At 34.4% G+C, this 18,590-nt stretch overlaps 1 protein-coding gene across 1 annotated transcript in view; it reads right to left on the reverse strand.

Moving 5' to 3' along the window:
• Positions 1–18,590, reverse strand: part of RYR3 (ryanodine receptor 3) — a 192,448-nt gene that overhangs the window by 82,277 nt on the left and 91,581 nt on the right. The window contains 12 exon segments of the mRNA XM_050974944.1: positions 430–559; positions 2,293–2,407; positions 4,107–4,380; positions 7,312–7,449; positions 10,944–11,046; positions 11,314–11,514; positions 12,017–12,818; positions 13,900–14,126; positions 14,422–14,508; positions 16,921–17,086; positions 17,526–17,686; positions 18,040–18,076. Of these exon segments, the coding sequence (XP_050830901.1) occupies positions 430–559; positions 2,293–2,407; positions 4,107–4,380; positions 7,312–7,449; positions 10,944–11,046; positions 11,314–11,514; positions 12,017–12,818; positions 13,900–14,126; positions 14,422–14,508; positions 16,921–17,086; positions 17,526–17,686; positions 18,040–18,076 (2,441 nt within the window).

The following is an 18,590-nucleotide window of genomic DNA, read 5'->3' on the forward strand; positions in this document are numbered from 1 at the left end:
ACAAAATCTAATGCACATGCGTTAAAAAACATTGTCAGTGTTCAAAAGAAACATATGAAATTTATTTCAGTAGCCTAAACTGTAGAGGCAAGGAAATTTAAACCAGATGAAACAGGCAAGCACCATAAGGAGTCATTTTAATCTTAGATTTCAAACCACAACTATTTTGAACAGAAAATGTCAAACCATGTGTTTAATACTAACTTTTTCAAGGTGTTTTGAAACACAGATTCAGACTATTCTGTTCCTAATACGATTCACAGACATATTGGCGGGAAACAAAAGTGAAAAACAAAGAAAAAATAATTAAAGTCTAAACCACAAGGTGGTTTAAGCATGTTTCAGCCTGCTATACAAATTAGACACCAATCTTGTGATATCACAGTTGCTCCTACTCTTGCTTTTAGGTGCTGCAGCTATATGGCCTACCCAGTCCAACACTGCTGTTTTCCAGTAAGTAGCTGAGGTGCTCAAACATGGCCTTTTGGTTCTGCCGGCTAATGCGACAGAAGTAGCACAGGAACCGACAGCAGCTTGCCACCATTTTCGGAAAAGCGATCTGCTGAAGAGGAAAGTTGACAAAGCAGTGAAATATGTTAATTACCAATCTGTTCCAGCTCTTCTTCCTGCACTCCTCACAAGGAAAGTATAGTGAAGTTACCAAGGTGATAAGCAACTGACAGTTACTTTGGTTCTAACTTAAGAAGGGACCCACATTTCCTTGTAACTTTCACATTCATTAGGCCATTAAAGTGTTGAAAAATCATTTTTCAGAGAACTATAGATGACATACCAGTTTGAACTGACAAGTTTTAACATTCCCATCATTCCTTCAGAGACAGTATATTTCTCAATACAGCCCCATAATTAACCATTTATTCCAAGAAGCTGGAGATCTAGCTTAAACAATCTGCTGCCACAACCTAGAAAAATCCCCAATCCCTAAAGCCATGGACTACATTTCATGATTGCTCATTCCATCTCTTGAAGCTACAACACTGAACAGAAAGAAATATCCATGAGGTATCTACTGTCTGCATACAATTCATAAAGACAGAGACATAAAGTAGGTTATTTTGGGTGGCCAAGCCATTTAATGACAAAACATCAGTTTACTTAGCAGTTTTCTAAGTCTGCATTTCCTTTGAAAGATATCATGGTAATTTCTGTTGAGCATTTTTGTAGATTTGTGTTATTGAAATTTTCTAGGACACATTTTTAATAAAATTAGAAGGCATTGGGAGTTGTCATTATTTTGGGTTTCAGGGTTTTTTATCAACTTTCGCTCTATGTACAAGTTATAAAAAACCCAGGGTGTTGTAGTACCTATAAATTAGCAAAGAAATAATAATTTTATAATTAATTGTAACTTGCCTTGAAATGCAACAGAAATAGTAAAATTGGTATGTGAATACTTTGTAAAACTGCAGTGGTATAGGCAGATTAAATGTATAAGCATTTTTTTAAGAGAATTATTGATTAAAGAGGCAAGGAGTGGTGCAGCTGCTCATAGAAGACATTCAAGTTATGAAAAATGGAAAGACAAAGAAAAGACAAGCAAAAGGTAGAATATGGGGCTGAAAATTGTTCCAAATACATAAGAAAAATGAGTGGCCAGGCGAAAGGATATTAGATAAGGAACACTGGGATCAGAGGAGACATCTGTTTTGGGATGGAGGCAACAGGATAAAAACATGAGGCATGAGCAAAAAGAAGAAAGAAAATATGTGCACTTCACTTCTCACTTTCTTCAGGAGTGAAGATTTTCAGTTAGGCATCTCAAAATTTATGCCACTCTGCCTTTAAAATAACATGTATAAATATATTCCAACATGACACAGAGAAAAGGGAGAACACAGCACTGCAAGAAAATTTTTGCTTAATTCAAGTACATGAATTTGAGCATTAAAATATAAACTGGGTTTAGTCTCTTATTATAATTTATTGGTAGTAACACTTCATTTAAGATGAAGAGGTAAATTTTCCTACCAGAGCTACCCCTCCAATAAATGCAGTTAAAGTATATATTTAATAACAAAACATTTTACTATCCTATTAAAAGAAAAATGAAACACCTAAAATACCTCAGGTTTTTAAAATCAAGGCTTGGCTACTGGGCTTCTCCCTCTAGTAAAATAAAAAAAATCTACTTTTTTCATTAATGAATACTTTAATTTGGAGGAGCAAAATCTAGTTTACATGGGATATATATTTCTTCACTTCTTAAACATCCTAATATATTTTTGGGAAGGCTCAAAATGCAAAATACATAAAAAATTGTGGTGAAATTACCTGAGATTTATCTCCACCAAGCACATTTACCATCACATCCATAACAGTCTCATGCATGCCCAAGACTCTCATTAAGTTGGGATGCTGATAAAACACCTTGTTGTTCATTATATCCCTAAAATGGAAGAAAAGACAATTTGCTTTTAAGAAACCCCAAATTAATTTAAGTTGAAGCATTGAGATTTCAGAAGTATGCATTCATTGTATTAACATAATTTAAAATTCTTAGAATTCAGCATAATACAAAAGCATCTGTGAACAAAATGTTTCACATTTCAATATGTTGTCATTCCTCTAATGCTTGTAGATTCTTCATAAGAAGAATATTAACCTCAAAATTATTTTGAGATGGCAATTCTTCATCTCTAAATGGCTCCTACCATCTGTTCTGTTTAAATTTAAAGAAAAAAATCTGTGATGATCTAAGTGGAAAAGAATATGTTTCGTTAGGTTTTCAGTTGAGAACAGAGATCAAGAAAATGAAATCTAATCAATCATATTTCTGCAGTAACCTCTTAATTAATTTCCTCCGTTCACAAAGTAAAGACATTAAATAGACTCAATATTTAAGGTAATGTATTATATGTATGTCAACACTATTTCCAAATTCTGTCAGAAGTGCCATACAGGTCCATCATGAAGGACTATTTTAACTTTTTCACTCTGCCCACCATTCTCTCAACATTTTCTAGAATCTTCTGCATTGGTTTCATAATCCAGAAGACAATTTATGTGTTTCAAAATAGTCCAGGGACTAGATTTCAACAGAATTCCAGAGATTTCTAACATTTTAGGACAACCTTTTAAAAACACATGGCAAATCACAAGCATCATTCCTGCTTTAAAGAAATACAGAAAACTGAGAATGGATGAGTGTCAATACAGCATCTCTTGGAAGGTCCTTAAATCCATACCACGTTTAATCAAAATTTATCCTTTTTCTCATATAATTCTCAGCAAATTTACATCTCAGCATCAAGGACAAATTGGGTAATACTGTTGCACACTGCCTAAAGAGTCATTTCCATGAATAGATCAATTCAAATGAAGAGATTAGTCTTTGCAATTTAAACAAAAACTGTATAAATTTACATTGAAATAGTAAAAATTATGGAACTTTCTTACAATTGTTGTAAATGAGAGAATTTTTTTTTAATATTCCTGAAGAAAGACAAATAAATATAGATCTCAGGTAGCAATACTATAATTGTCTCTCTAAATGCACCATTTTAATTGAAATAGTTTACTTTCTGTGTTCTTTTTTCCTTCCACCATTAAATGGCCCAACCAGCACTTAGACATACAAAAGGAATAACAAACATACAAGAGTACACCACAATACTACTGCTCAACAGAGGTAATTTTATAGCAAAATGCAGAAAATATTCTCAAATCATCTGGTGCTGTATAAAGGAAATTTCTTCTGAATTTCCAGTTGAAAAGACACTAGCAAGTTTATCCACTCATACATGAAATATAAAATGTGCTTTAAGTTTGGGGAAAATGTAGGTAGACAGCAGCAAAAATTTTAGTGATCTTTTTCTCCAGAGCTGCTAAAACATGTACTGTGATTAAGGTTTAAGCATCAGGCTTAACTGTAGTAAAAGGAGTCTGTTTTCTTTAGATAATTTCTTCATTCACAGAAACGTTGACCCTTTGATACTGTTAGAGAAATATATGTGAAAGTGCAAATCACTGATACATATTTACACTTCAGTGTAGCATTAATTTTTTAGGAACAAAAATTACAGGATTTACTAAGATAACAAAAAGCTTCACACTAACTTAAAACCAAAATTCCATCGATTCCATACCCTAATCCATTAATCATTAGCAATTCCTCCTCTTTTCCCATCCTCACACTGAGAAGTGAGCGGATCTGGCCCAGTGCTGCAAGCAGATTGATGGTGTCCTTGACAGAGGCAGCACTGATAGTGTATGCTTTCCTCAGGGCTTGCAGGAGCTCCCCAATGCTGTCATACTGCCTGCGAAGGAGGCTGTACATAATCCGAACTAATTCGGGATCTTGGATCTGATCTTCCTGGGACCAGCGCACCATTGTCTGTGAAATGAGTTCTTTCAGGGTAGCTGAAAGCAAAATTCATTAAATGTTACTAGCTCTTCCAACAGAAAACATCAAAAACATGTATTATACTAAAACAGGCAACAGGAGACAACAAAGAGGTTGTAAAAAGCCACAAACAGACTGAAAAGGGTTTTCAGATCTTTCAAGATAAATGTAATGTTATTGAGAGATAGAAAACAATAAACATCTACTTAGGGTTCAAGTCCACACCAGCACTGACAATGAAAACCTTTAAGTTGACCATGATTTTGAGAATCATCATTGTAAATTAAATGTTGCATTTAGGCTTTTAATTTGTTCCTTATTTCTAGACCAAGTCACTGTCACTTGGTAATGCACTTTCTAAAAACATTGTATTGTTTGGAACTTCGGAATAAAAATTGCTTGATGCTCCTGTATTGTAGACATTGCAAACTCAGTGATGCTGAAAACAGTTTTGCTGAACCCAAAGTTTAGGGAATTTACCTGAAAACTAGACACATGTTCCAGTCCTTGTTCCAAAAAATGTTCATGCTTGATATCAAGCAGAACAGGAATAACCACCCTACCCCCTGAAACAATGCAAGTTTCTTTCTTCTATTACCAGCGAACATACCCCTTGACTTTCCAAAGTTCTTCCAATGGCAAGAACAGCTCCCTCCCACTTTCCATCACCAAAATGTTTATAGATAATGTAGATCCATTGAGGTTTGTGTCTACACTATTCTTTCACTTGCTAACTCTGCTTGCTTAGCTTACTTAATATTGTATTTATGCAAAGCCATCATTAATTCTGAGGTTCTGTTCCATAATTAGGCTTTCAGCCTGTTGGAACAAATTCTGTGCTTCACAGAGATAGCCCTACTCTTAGTGGCATGTCATGGCTTATCTCAGTTTTTACTTGATAGTTACAAAAGTCCTATAATCATTATTAACACTAATTCTTTGCCTCTATATATTTATGTTCAGAGTTCTAACGTGTTTTTTAAATACAAAATTTACTGATTCATCATTAATACTAAGTTGAAATTGCTGGCATTGCTTACTTGGGTAAAAGCTCATTTTTGATAAGAAATGAATGTAAGCTTAGAGTAAAGGAAGATTTATTTGTAGTAAATAGTTCCTTCTAATGAATATTCACATTGAATATTTATGACTAAAGCCAAGACACTCAAGGCCAGAGATTTTAATCTTGGAAATAGGTGCACATCATGCACACCACCACACCTCTTCATGCACATAAGAGGATTTGGGGTACCTCTGGCACCCATTTCCTTTAATCTCTGAATTCCAAATTTCCTGATGCATAAAGGGGAAGTGCACACATGAACTAAAAACCTCAGAGTCTTCAGCTACAGTCAAGTATATAATATATTTATATTATTTTTCATCATGCTTTGAATTAATCCATGTGCATATTTGTACTTGCATTACTCCAAGGAGAAGCTCAAGCCTAAATAAATTAATCTTCTGAAATTTCTAGAAAAATAGACACTGTGGGATCATTTTTCCAACCTACATTCCTTGTAACCCAAAGCTCTGGTACATGAAATAAGTGAACTGCTCTGTTCCAAGGACCAAACACCATGTGCCCTGAGGCTTTAGGAGTGAATACTTCCTGACTCATGACAATAGAATCCACATGAAACCTGGAGAAGAAATGATACTTCCAGATACTTAGAAGGTCCTGCTACCATTAAAGAGAAAGCAGGTACTAACAGATGAGTCACTGGAGAATGAAGCCCTGCCTCATGCAGCATATCAGATTGTTACAAGATTTAATGCACTTAAAACACATTAAAGAGCTTAACAGACCAAAATGTGTTTTCATACCAGACAAACACTCTAAGGTGCTTTCCAGAGCAAGCATATCATGTAAGAAGTGTCATGAGTTATGAAATAATTTTGCTGTCTAATCTCAACAAAACTCTTGATTTAATTACTGAGCCTGAAATAAATTAACCATTCCACATATGTACAAGAGCCTATTGACAAATTGAGCAACTTGGAAAAAAACAGAGGAGTAACTGTTACTGGTTGACCAACCTGGAGTCACTTGGAGACTCCTGTACATATATCTGGTCTTATAGAAATTTAGAGCTAGAATCCCAATCTTGATTCAGAAAGGCAAGAAGAAACCTCAGTAAAAATCTGTCCTAAAGGAAGACCTCGAGGAATTTGGCTTTTTGCCTTGCTTGTTCCTTACCATCCCTAGTCACTACTAAGGATTGAAAATTCATATCAACAGCAAAGTTTGTGAGATTCAGAGCACACATCACCCTCACTGGGATGAATTCTCATGTGGCATGTCAGCCCAGTGGCAGTGAGAATCAGGTGAGTTGTTCAAAGAGGCTCAACTAAAAGCTTACATAAATAGTTGAGGAATTGCAAGCATAGAACCAATCTCACCTGTATAGACCCTTGCATCTTATGGAGGAGGTTATGGGAATGGATATGTACAGGAATATTGCTCAGAATAGGAAGTTTGTGATTGCAATTGTTTTGGGGGATTTATGTGCTTATCTGTATTTGCATGTATATGAACAGGCAATAGAACAAGTAATAGCAGGAAATGGAGATAAGCTCTAAAGAATAATTTTTTTCATTTAAAAACCCCATAAAAATTAGATCTTCCCAAGTTTAGAATGCTTGAGTCTAAATTATTAGGCCATAATTAGCCTTTCACAGTTCTTTATAAAGATTTTGTAAATTTTTTTATAAAGATTTTGTAATGATCTGGATCTAAAATCTTCTACTCATTTTAATTTCTTCTTTAAAAATGCATCTGAGGTGTTCCATATGCAGAATAATAGTTCTAAGAGGCAGAAGAAATTTAAACAGTTAGTCTCCTTCTTCAGCCACTTATAAAATTTTATTAGAAAATACACTCCTGTTGACTGTGTAGAACTTTGACATTTGCCTCATGAAAGTATTTATATGGAAAGAAAACTTACTAGGAGCTTTCTCTTCTTCTTCCTTAGGCTCCAATTTTTCTGCTTTTGGTGGACCTTTGATTTTGTACATTAATGAACGGAGTTTGCCAGTCAAGGAGGAATCTTCTTCTTCCTCTTCCTCTTCTTCTAGTGGAATACCTTAGCATAAAATAAAAATGGTTAGAAACAAAAAATGACTCATGGTCACATTTGATTAAACATGTGATCCTTTGTTTCTTCTTGCAGAATGTAGGTGAAAGAAAGAAGTGTATGGCTATATCCTACAATGCAGAAGAGTTTTTCAGTCGAGGTATTTAGCAGCTATAAACAAATATATTAACTGAATCTAAAGCTGTAAGAAAGCAGACTTTCAGAGATTATGTGGATAATACATGCTTTTCATTAAAATGGATACAATGAGATGGGGTGCCATTTTACCAGGTCATTTAATATCTGGTAAAATGACCAGTTTAATTCAGTTCAGTTCGCTACACTGCTTTACAACCAAAGTCTCTCACACCTCTTAGTGATCATCAGACAACACATGTGTTATGTGCAGAAGCAAAGACAACTAAGCAGGCTCTCTCCAGATCAGAGATTGTGCCAAGCTGAAATGTAAGCTTTTGCAGGTTGCTTGTCAAAGAGAAATTGAGAAAAGGAAAAGTTTTTCAGACAGGATGCTAGACCTAGAACCTGAAGCAGGGGGGGGAAGAATAAACTGCAGTAGCTAAAACTGTACTAAGAAAGTTAACTAAGAAAGAAAATAGAACATGTGGTATCAAGATGGAGAAATTTTGCTGCTGGCAGCTACAAAAGGGAGAGGAGAAATTATGACTATGAGTGACTAAGTGATAAAATTCAAAGGCACTGAGAGGGAATAAAGGAAGTCAAAATTTAAATTGGACAGTACATACAGAATTTAAGAAATGGGATAAGTGGAGCTAGATTGGCAAAATGAAAAGTTAAGAAGGAAGAAGGGATACAATCAGTCTGAAAAAATGTAAGAACAGGAAATGTGACCAGCAATGAAAGGAAAGACAAAGCAGACAAGGATATTAAAGGAACAAACGATCTGGCACTGAAATAAAATCTGGGTCCTGGACCCAAGAGAAGGACACTTGGAGAGGAACTCTGAAGATGCTGAAATGAACAGACAGGAAGAAATGCACTGGGATAATGAGTTAAAAGAGTGTTGTACTGGGGTAGATGAGGTCTGTGACTCCTCCAGGCTGGGTCTCACCTACTCTTCCATACCATTTGTTTCTCTTTCTGCATTGTCTTACGGTTGCAATCCATTCAGAAGCTGTCTCATGTTGCTACTGGCTAATTGTTTCCTTCAAGTGGCCGAGGTCTGTGCACTGTGATGGTTTCAACTCAGGTAATTATCAGTTAAGTATGATGCTACCAAATATGCTCAAATTTGTTTGGTTTTTTTATAAGCAAGAAATTGCACATAAAAATATGATAGTAGAACCATTATTTTGCCAGCAAAATTAACCACTCCCAGTTACGATGTGCTAGGATTAAGACTGCCTGAGTAACTATTTGCTTATATTCATTATGAAGAAGCCTTTAATTACTTGATTGCATACATAGTTTTCCACTTAGATGGCAAAGTATACTTAGTACTAAAAAGCTGATTAAACATTCCAAGCAGAACTCCTATTCATTTAATCTGCAGCTGTGATTGCTTAGTACTGATTTTCAGGACCAAGTCAGGACACGGATAATGAGGAGCATTTATCCACAGCAACCACCTCTGATAAATTTGCATAGAATCCAAGGTGTCTTTAACCTATTTTAATCATAAGACAGTGTTTTCTCTATCTGGAACTCTCATTCAAAATACATGTTTATGATGTAGTAAACAAATAATAAAAGTGCATCCCTAAAAAGCAAAATCTCAATGCATGCAATAACTAGTGTTTCACTTCATGAAATATGAAGAGTGATCAGGAGCTAAACGAACTCAATGACCACAAGTTTTTAAACTAAAAGTAATTGATTGTGGAGTTAAGACATTTCCAAGTAAGTTGTAGTGCTTTCATAATCTCCATCATGGAGTCTCCGAGTACTCTGTGCTGCCAAGTGGGAATTACCTTTGTAAACCAGAGGTCGGATCAAGGGCTAAGTGACTGAACAATGGAGGTGGCTGTAATAATTTATTATAATAGATGTAATAAAAACAGAGGGAAAGAGGAGTAAATAGGAGGATACTAGCTATTCACTTTAATACTTGAAAGAAAAATTATGGAATAAAAGATGCAGTTTTTGGTAAGCACTTAAAAGAAATGAACAACAATTAACAAAGGATTGTGAAAAACAAGTCATGATAAACCAACTAAATTTCTGCCTTACAGACACAAATCTTGATTTTAGGGGCTTCTAATACTGTCTTGTACAACACGCTCAGAAGTAAATTGATGGAGATGGCTTAAATATCTGCAGACCCATCTTTGGCTGAGGCTAAGGCTGAATTAGCTGAAAAATTACAAATGACTTATCATGAAATCACAGCTTGCTGGTTGCTGGAGATTCTAGGAGGGTACTCAGATATAGCAGTGCAAAATAATATCAGAAACCTTAACAGTACAAGCACAGAATGGTATAGGAGACACCGTGCCTTCAAATAGAAAGAAGAAACTTAATTACAGGTCATTAAAGCAGTACAATTCCATGAACAAGGGAGCACTGCTTTTAGGGATAACCAGCAAAGGAAGATTTATCAGACTGTATGGGTAAACATTTGATAATGACCTCAAGCAAGAAGGTGGATGAGGAAGAACTAACCATTAGGAATATCATGCTCTTCCTGGGGAAGAGATCGAAATGCTGTCAACTCACTCACTGTAGACATTGGCCCCCTCTTTTTGGACAAGATGGATGCCAAAAACCACAGCGCTAAGCTACACATTGGAAGAGTATCTATGAATATATCTACCAAGTAGGTTGATGGAAAAAGCTTGTTTATTTCAGTTTTAACTGCATAATTGCTGGCAATGAACAGTAATAATTAGATGACTCAAACTACAAATGTTAATAATTTCATGACTGTCTGAATTAGACTAAGATCTCAACAAACTCAATAAACTAACAAAAAAAATAGACATCAAAAAACCCACATGAAATTGTACAGGAAATCCAAATTAAATGAGTGGGAAAAGTTCAAGTATGCAGTGCAAGAGTGTTTTATAATGACTGACTCTCACAGTTTTGCATACAAGAGGAAACCAAGATAAAGCAGGCAGAGAACTCCACATTTGCTTTTTTAAAAATTTAATTTCTGATCTCAGCTTTGCAGCAATTGTGATCCCTCAATACCATTTATCTGCTTGTACTCATATGTGTGCTTATATAAATTTTTTAAGGTAAGCCAGCCTACTTGGTTTGGATTATTTTTTCCCCCAATATGTCTAAAACTGGTATATAAACAGAATAATATTAGATAATATTTAATAGAGTTTTAACAGTGAAATTTAAAACCACTCACAGGTTTCCCATATTTTTGTAATATACACCAAAGTTTGTCAGTAAAGTCACTTTGTAGGCAGCAGCACATCTAATAAAAAAACCTCTCATGCTAGTATATTTTCAACTGATCTGTCAAGTGCCAAAAAGACAAACAGAACTTGTATCAACAACTTGCCACTCACCACAGTGAATTAGAAGATCATCATGAAATTCATACAGCTCCTCCCGAATCTCCTCTGGACAGGGACAATCCTCTCCCAGTTGAAAATTCAGCAACATATTAATCTTTAAGGGATTTAAAACACAGTTAAAGCACTGAAATAGCCTATGACATATTCTAGTATATAGCCATACTTTACCTGTTTATAACTTCAGTTTACAGCATAAGTGCTAGAACACAAGTTTCAACATTCTGACATTCAATATTTTGTGGCATGGAAGAAATTTATTTTCAAATTCATTTTAGTTCTCCACTGAGTCAAGACTTTATCATGTCTTCATGAAGTGTTTTTTTAAATCTTTAATTCAATCTTTTTTTTTTTTTAATATTACCTGCTCTTGAGGAGGAGACCGAAATTCTTTAGTCTTCTTGGCAGTCAATGCAGCAGACATGTTCAAGGCTTGCATGAGTTCATTGTACCTGTATTTCTGGTTATACTGCAATTTTGATACATAGCGGTCTGCAAACGATACAATTGCTTCCACTCTGTGTTGTAGTTCACAGTCACAAAAATAATTGAGTAAATGACACATCTAGGGTAGAGAAAATAGAGAATCTCAACAGCTTTACAAACTCTGGGGGAGAACTTGAGCACATACTATACACTGCATCAGACCATAAAAATAAGAGACATTTTTCCCATATTTCTGTTTCAACACTGTGAAGGATACAAAAACGACTGTTTCATTATCTGTTTGATAATATATTGCACACCCAATCTATCACTCCATGAACCCAAAATATCTAGAAATCACACTCTAGTTTGGCTTGGAAGGGTCCTTTAAAGATTACCTGGTCTAACCTTTTGGTTCTTATGAAATAAGTATGTATTCACATATTTATTCAAGTGTAGATAGATGTAGAAAGAACTGCATCATCATCAATTTTTTTTTAAATGACTTTGAGATTTTAAAGCAAAGTGGAATTAAAGACCTTCAGAACTTCAAATCTTATTAAGTAAAGAAAAGACAAAAAACACAATCCTTTTTTCATCGAGAGTAGAGTATAAGTAACAAATTTATAATAAATGGTCACCTGAAGTTTAACAGATTCTGGTAATCTTGTCTGCAACAAGCCCTTTGCAGGAGCTTTTGTTTGTTTGATTGCTTTCTCCCCAGCTTCTACAGCTTTCTCTTCAATTTGTGTCACTTCTTCCTTCTCTGTCCTCTCTTCCATTTCTTCCTTGTGGTCTCCAAACACCGTGGGATCAATGAGGAGTAACACCTGCTTCACATCATCATCATCAAAAACACCCATTACAAGCAGTGTTGCTATCAGCTTAAGAACAGGAACGAACTGGAATGCAACCTGTCCTCCAACAGGGTCTCGTATATGACTCCCACTACACTGCACTGCCTCTGTTAACATATTTATGGCCTTGGATTTCAATATCTCCAGGGGTATCTCTGGGATGGATGTCTGATGATCTTCGCTGGTCGCAATAAAGCATGGAGTAGAAAAATTAAAAGCTGGTTTAAGACAAGTGCTAAGCCCTACTCCAGGTAAACCATGCTTCTTTGTTTCATCAGGATATAATTTAATATTTCGAGTTTCATCTGTAACTGGAATGATAAACTCATTGCTCATCATGAGCTTGGCTTGCTTGGCGTGCTCCAAGTGAATACTAATGAGCAAGTCATAGAATCCAGAACGTAGAAGTCCGGGTAAGTATTGATTATCTATTGTAAAAAAAAGCTGAGATACATCCACATGGCTACAAAGTGCAAAAGCAACTCTAGTGTTACCTAGAGCACTAACTGAGCTATAGAGCTTTAAAGTGTGGTAGTGAAACATCATCAAATCTTCTTGTTCACAGAGTTCCAAAATATCAACGCATCTGTTATGAAATAAAGAAACAGAACACCAGTCAATTTCATTTTTTTTAATTTGAAAATTTTCATTTTTTTTCATTTAATTTGAAAAAGGAAAGTTCTATCATCTCTGAGCATTTTGGTCAGTTCCTCTTTAAACCACTAATATTAAAGTTGATACTAACTAATCTTAGTATGTGCATTATGAAAACACAGTAAATGGTGGAAATTGTTGAGACTGTTTAAAATTAGTACTCCATGGGAAAAAAAAAATCCCCAAAATCTAAGATGGAGGTGCTTCTTTGTAAGCTATTGTAAATTAGAACTTGTTGCTAAAATAGGTGTATTAGGCTTACTGAAAATCTGCATTGCTACCATTCCTAAACAGTGCCATTGTAGTTTACTCTGGATTGCTGGTTCATTTTTTCCACAAGACCCAGTGTTTTTCACTCTTTCCTTGAATTCAATTTTATTAACACTAAATAAAATTGAGTTTTGAATCATCAAAAGAAATTTAATAATTACTAATAAAAGTACTGCTGTTAAATGATCTTTCTGCTCTGTTTTTGTGGATAGTTTGATTTTTCACTGGTAATGACATTTAATATTTGGATAGATCTTTATTATCCTCACTCTGAAGATAAAACCTAATGAAAATCAAAGAAAGACATGATCTTGTCAATCAGAACATAAGAACTTAATTCATGTAATTTCAGTGCAGATGAAACAGGAAGAGATTACATGTTTCTATTACACAAAAAATTGGCAAAATAGTACTTGCATGTTCTTTATGTTTGTTTTTCTCAAGCTGAGAAAAATCTCCATGTTTAAAGACATAGAGATTTAAGAGATGTTATTTCAATTTCAATAAAATCGAATAATCATGCTTTCTTTTATGCATGCAGAACTTGGTACAGGTCATTAAATTTCAGTCTCCTGTACTTACTTAGGTTTCATGAATAAAATAATATCTGATATGATATCAGGTAAGATCAGAAATTCTCATCAGCTATAAGGTAAATACTCAGCAAGGCAGGTTAAATCAATACACTGACACCTTTTTTCAGTATATTTTGTCTACACCAATTTATCTCATTATCAACGTACCTGTTTTCTTCTGGGATATGAAGTGCCATCATCTGCAGAGGTTCCAAGCACTGTACCACCCAGCCGTGACGCTCACTGACACGCTCAGTTTCTACTCTGAGGAAGCTGTTTGGCATCCGGCTCCATAACACCGGTGTAATGGTCTGCACGTCAAGGCGAGGGGGACACTGAGGAATAGGATTTCTTTCTTCACTTTTAAAAATTGCTGCTGATAAAGGCATGGTATTCTGAAACAAATACATGTATTAATTATTTTTGAAACACGTAATTATGAATAATCCCATGACACCAAAAGGAAGGATAACTTTTAAATAACAAGAAAGTCATAGAAAGGTAGAAGTTATTGCAACAAACAAAATCCATTAAAATTCCCCAACATTAATGGTGTTATTCTCAGACAATATTAGTTTATTTTGACAATTGCAGACAATCAATTAACTGCATATAATAACAACATTCACAGAAGTAAACTATAGAATATAAAAATAAAGTCTTTCTATAGAATATAAAAATACTTCCTACCTTTAATTTACCAAGTTCAAACTGAATCAAGTTAGTGCTTGTAGGCTGTAAAAAAGTTGCTGGAAAAAGCTTTGTGTTTGGTTCAACCTAGAAGTGAAATGAGATGAAATTATTTTTTTAAATTAAAAATGAAAAAAAAATCCTCTTTCTGAATATGATATAAAATACTGTATACCATACACTCCATTATCAAATAATTAATATAATTTACTAAATAAAGTGTTGAATAATGTCTAACTATAATATAGTAAAGTATTTTCAGCCATTGTTATAGGACCACCTCATTTGTGAAACAGGTGTTTTGCAGCCTTATGTGCTCTCAAGACCTAGAGGAGGAACCACTGCCATGAAATAAAGAATTAAAAGTATAATTATAGAACAGTATATTACTTTTAAAAATTCAATGCTCCAGGGTGGCTGAAAAAAGTACATCTCTGCAATTCAGTCAAAGTTTCAGAAGTTCAATTAAATATATTAATCACATCATGGTGCATTTTGTGTATCATGTGCAGACATTGTACATAATAAGCACAACTACAACATTTGTGCTGTGAAGGAGTACAACTCCTAACTTTGAGGACAACAATGTATCAAAACCTGATTTCTCAGAAATATGACTATGGGCACTGACAAAATAATATGGGGGTAGGTATTAACATTCCAAACTTTCTGCTAAGTTAAAAAATCCACAGGTCCAAATCCAGAGGAAAAGGCATTCTGTTCTGCTTGTTGTGTTGGCTTTTTTTTCTGAATACCACCCTGACATTCAAGCGTTAGATCAAGAACTACAGAAAAATTAATTTTCTCTCTTACATATGTTGACCTATCGGCCTTTTAAAATGAAAACAGCAAACAAATATTGTCCTTCTATTTCAGTTAAGAAAACTGAAGAGTATATGCAAACTGTTATAAGAGCAGAATAATTACCCAGACCAGACAAATATAAATTAGTTGTGGCAGTTGGAGTGAGAGATTTGATATAGTAAAGTATTTTAAAGATCTTACTTTATTGTAAAATATTCAAGACATGGAAATGAAAGCTACATAATATTCCTTTCATTTATTTAAAAAAGAGAGTAAATAATTAAATTACTCTAAGTCAAAATTAAAAAATATTTCACCCTTATTTGTAACAATCTTGTTGAGTTATACTATTTTATATCTATTTAAAAATGCTGGATAGTCTCATTTTTTAGCAGACCAGGTGTAACAGGTTTATTGAGAAAATATTTCCTAAAAGAACTTCAGATGTTTTCCAAGAAAAAGAGAAGAAACAGGTATTTTCTGAGATTCAAATTTAGTACAGAGAACATGGTCATGTTAATTGCAAGTTGTATAAAGAAAAGCCTGAAAGTGTTATTTACTCTAAATTCAATAATGTGCATTGTCCACATCTGTCTTTTCATACATGTCCTAGCAAGAAGAACAGCTAAAGGCTGTCCATGAAAAAAACCCACAAACATCCACTGCAAAGAAACACACCAAAGTTTCATGGGTTTGCTCAGAAGCTTTCATATTGATTTGTATCTGGTTAGAAAAACAACAAAGCAGTGCTCAAGCACTTTAACCACCTGTTTTCTTTTGCCAGTGTGCTGACATTCAATATTCTCCCAGTGTGGCACTGGAGTTATTGACCATTATTAAAAAGTATTCCAAATTTGCAATTACTAGATAACCTCCCACTCCCACGTACAGGCTGTGTGCAGCCCTGCCACATTCGTATCCAATGGAGTCAGTATAAAAGTTCCATTAAATCCATTAAATCAAGTTAAATAACATTCCAGTTCTGTCTGTATTACCCATCTGAGGGGCTGACATAGAAGAAAGCAATGAATTGTTGCTAACACTGGACAACCTCTTCCACAGTGAGTGCTTTATTATGGACAACTGATCTTACTGAGAGGAAATCTCAACAATGTGGTGCTGAAAACTCCTGTCAACCACTGATCCATTTCTAAAATGACACCCTGTTTTGATGGTATTAGTAGCATTTAGGGCCCACCCCACTTAATATGGCTTTCTGCATCAATGCATATTTGAATTTCAGGTTTTGAAACTTATCAAATCACAAAGTCACCAAATCACAGCAATCTGCAGAAGACACAAACCCTGGAAACATGAACTAAATTTTTCTTTTTAATTCATGTCAAAAATTATATCTAAAGTCTAATTTTGATCTTCTGCTAGTTTAAATATTTATTTCCCCTTTATTGTATAACAGATTCAGTTGAAAAAACAATTAAAGAATTAACTTTATTAATCAAGATTCTGAACCACACAGAGATGTAAAAAAAAAAAAAAATTATAAAATTATCCAAACATATTGAAACAACTCAAAAAACATAGCCTTACAAGGAGTGAGAAAAAGAGGGATAAACCAGAATGATATAGGAAAACGTGTTATCATCACACAAATGGTATCCAGTTAGATTTCTGGAAAAGAGAAGTAGGATAAAAACAAGAATCTTACTAGACAGCTTCCTGAAAATTTGATAATACCTGATAACAGGTGCCAAGCTCTCTTCCATTGGCTGTGAATGACACCATTCCAGTAGCCAGGTCAACAAAGCATCCAATTTCTATATCAACATTACTGCGACCTGATCTCTGGGAATTAGCAATTGCATCTCCTCCCCAAACCATGTAGCAGTTGCTGCGCTTCACACTGAAAGAGCAGCAAGAACAGAGCATAGGTCACACTGAACTTGGTGGAGATGCACTTTTCAATGGAGGAAATATTTTTTTTTCTTTTTCATAGTTATGAAAAAATTTCACAGGCTTCTGTGTGCACTTGTAAGTGACAGTTAAACAAACTGCTTCATCCACAGGGAGTAAATACAGATGTTAAATTAAAGAAGCGTCTTTCATTTAAAATTCTTTCAAAAAGAAATTTTCTTTGCAACAGAACATGAATGATAAATTCACTTTAATTTGTCTACCTAAAACACATTCATATATAAATGAGCGCAGAAAACTCATACTCCATAATCAATTTTCTTATTAGTTTAAATTAATATTTAAAAGATCATCAAGCTTATGAACATCTGACTTTAAAGCAACAGCATTAAAATAAAAACTTTAATACACTATAAATAATTCCTTACCTTTCATGAACTCTGCCTCTCTCATCACCTAAAGTAACTGTCACTGTACAATTTTTGTTTAGGTCAAAATTCTCACTGTAAAAATGATAGTCTGGTGTTACCCAGCCAACCCAGACAGAGGATGGGTCTTGGCCAGCAAATATCCTTAGTGAGTAAAAATACTGAAAGAAGGAAAAGAGCATATTAGTAATAGAAATTTAAAGTATTTGATCAAGGAATAATCAAATCTCCTATGTATCAAACTTCAATAATAGTAATTCACATTCTTCTAATAAGTAATTTTAAATACTCTTAAATTAGAAAAAATAGACTCATTTTTTAAGTTGACGGGGTTTATGTTTACACAAGTTGAAAATCATGCAGCTCTGCACATCATTATTTCTAAAGAATGTTATATCATAAAATTTTTTTTAAAAGGCTTCTTTCAATGGATTGATTTCTAATGAACATGGTGCCACAAATAAATCTACTTCAAAACTCCAGAAGAACTAAGCATCTCAACATATGTACTTACTGTGGTAGAAGGAGGAGCAATTTCTTGGCTGTGCTTTCTACAGATAAAGGAAAATAAGTAAATAATTTTAAAAAGTAGTAAAAAATTTTGTCATTATTAGGCTAAGTATACTTAAAAGCTAGCTGAAGTAAGTTGGAAAAAAAGCTAGCAACTGTAAGTTGGATAACTAGCTAACCAGCTTAGCTTGGCACTGAGTACTCATTAGCAAAGACTGTACAGGACACAAATATACAAGTAAAATAGTTGATTGAAATTAAGGTAGAGAGTGGGAGAAGAGGCAGATTTACGGCAGTTAAAAAAAGACAGAGGTAACTCTGAAAGGTGCAGGACCCATTAATACCCGGTATCTTTAAAAACCAATGAGCTATTGAGCAATGATGTTGATGAGCAATAATCCAAAGGGCAAAAGACTCTGAGCTGGTTTTCCAGCCTAGCTTTTGAAAATCATTATAATTCAGAAAAAAAGGGAGCTCCTTAGGCAAAGATCTATAGACCTTGTGATGGACCTATTTAGAAAAGGCTCTCTCTTGTCTGGAGACAGCACTCTATGG

This window comes from Serinus canaria, chromosome 5 (assembly GCF_022539315.1).
Source record: "Serinus canaria isolate serCan28SL12 chromosome 5, serCan2020, whole genome shotgun sequence".
NCBI classification, from domain to species: Eukaryota; Metazoa; Chordata; class Aves; order Passeriformes; family Fringillidae; genus Serinus; species Serinus canaria.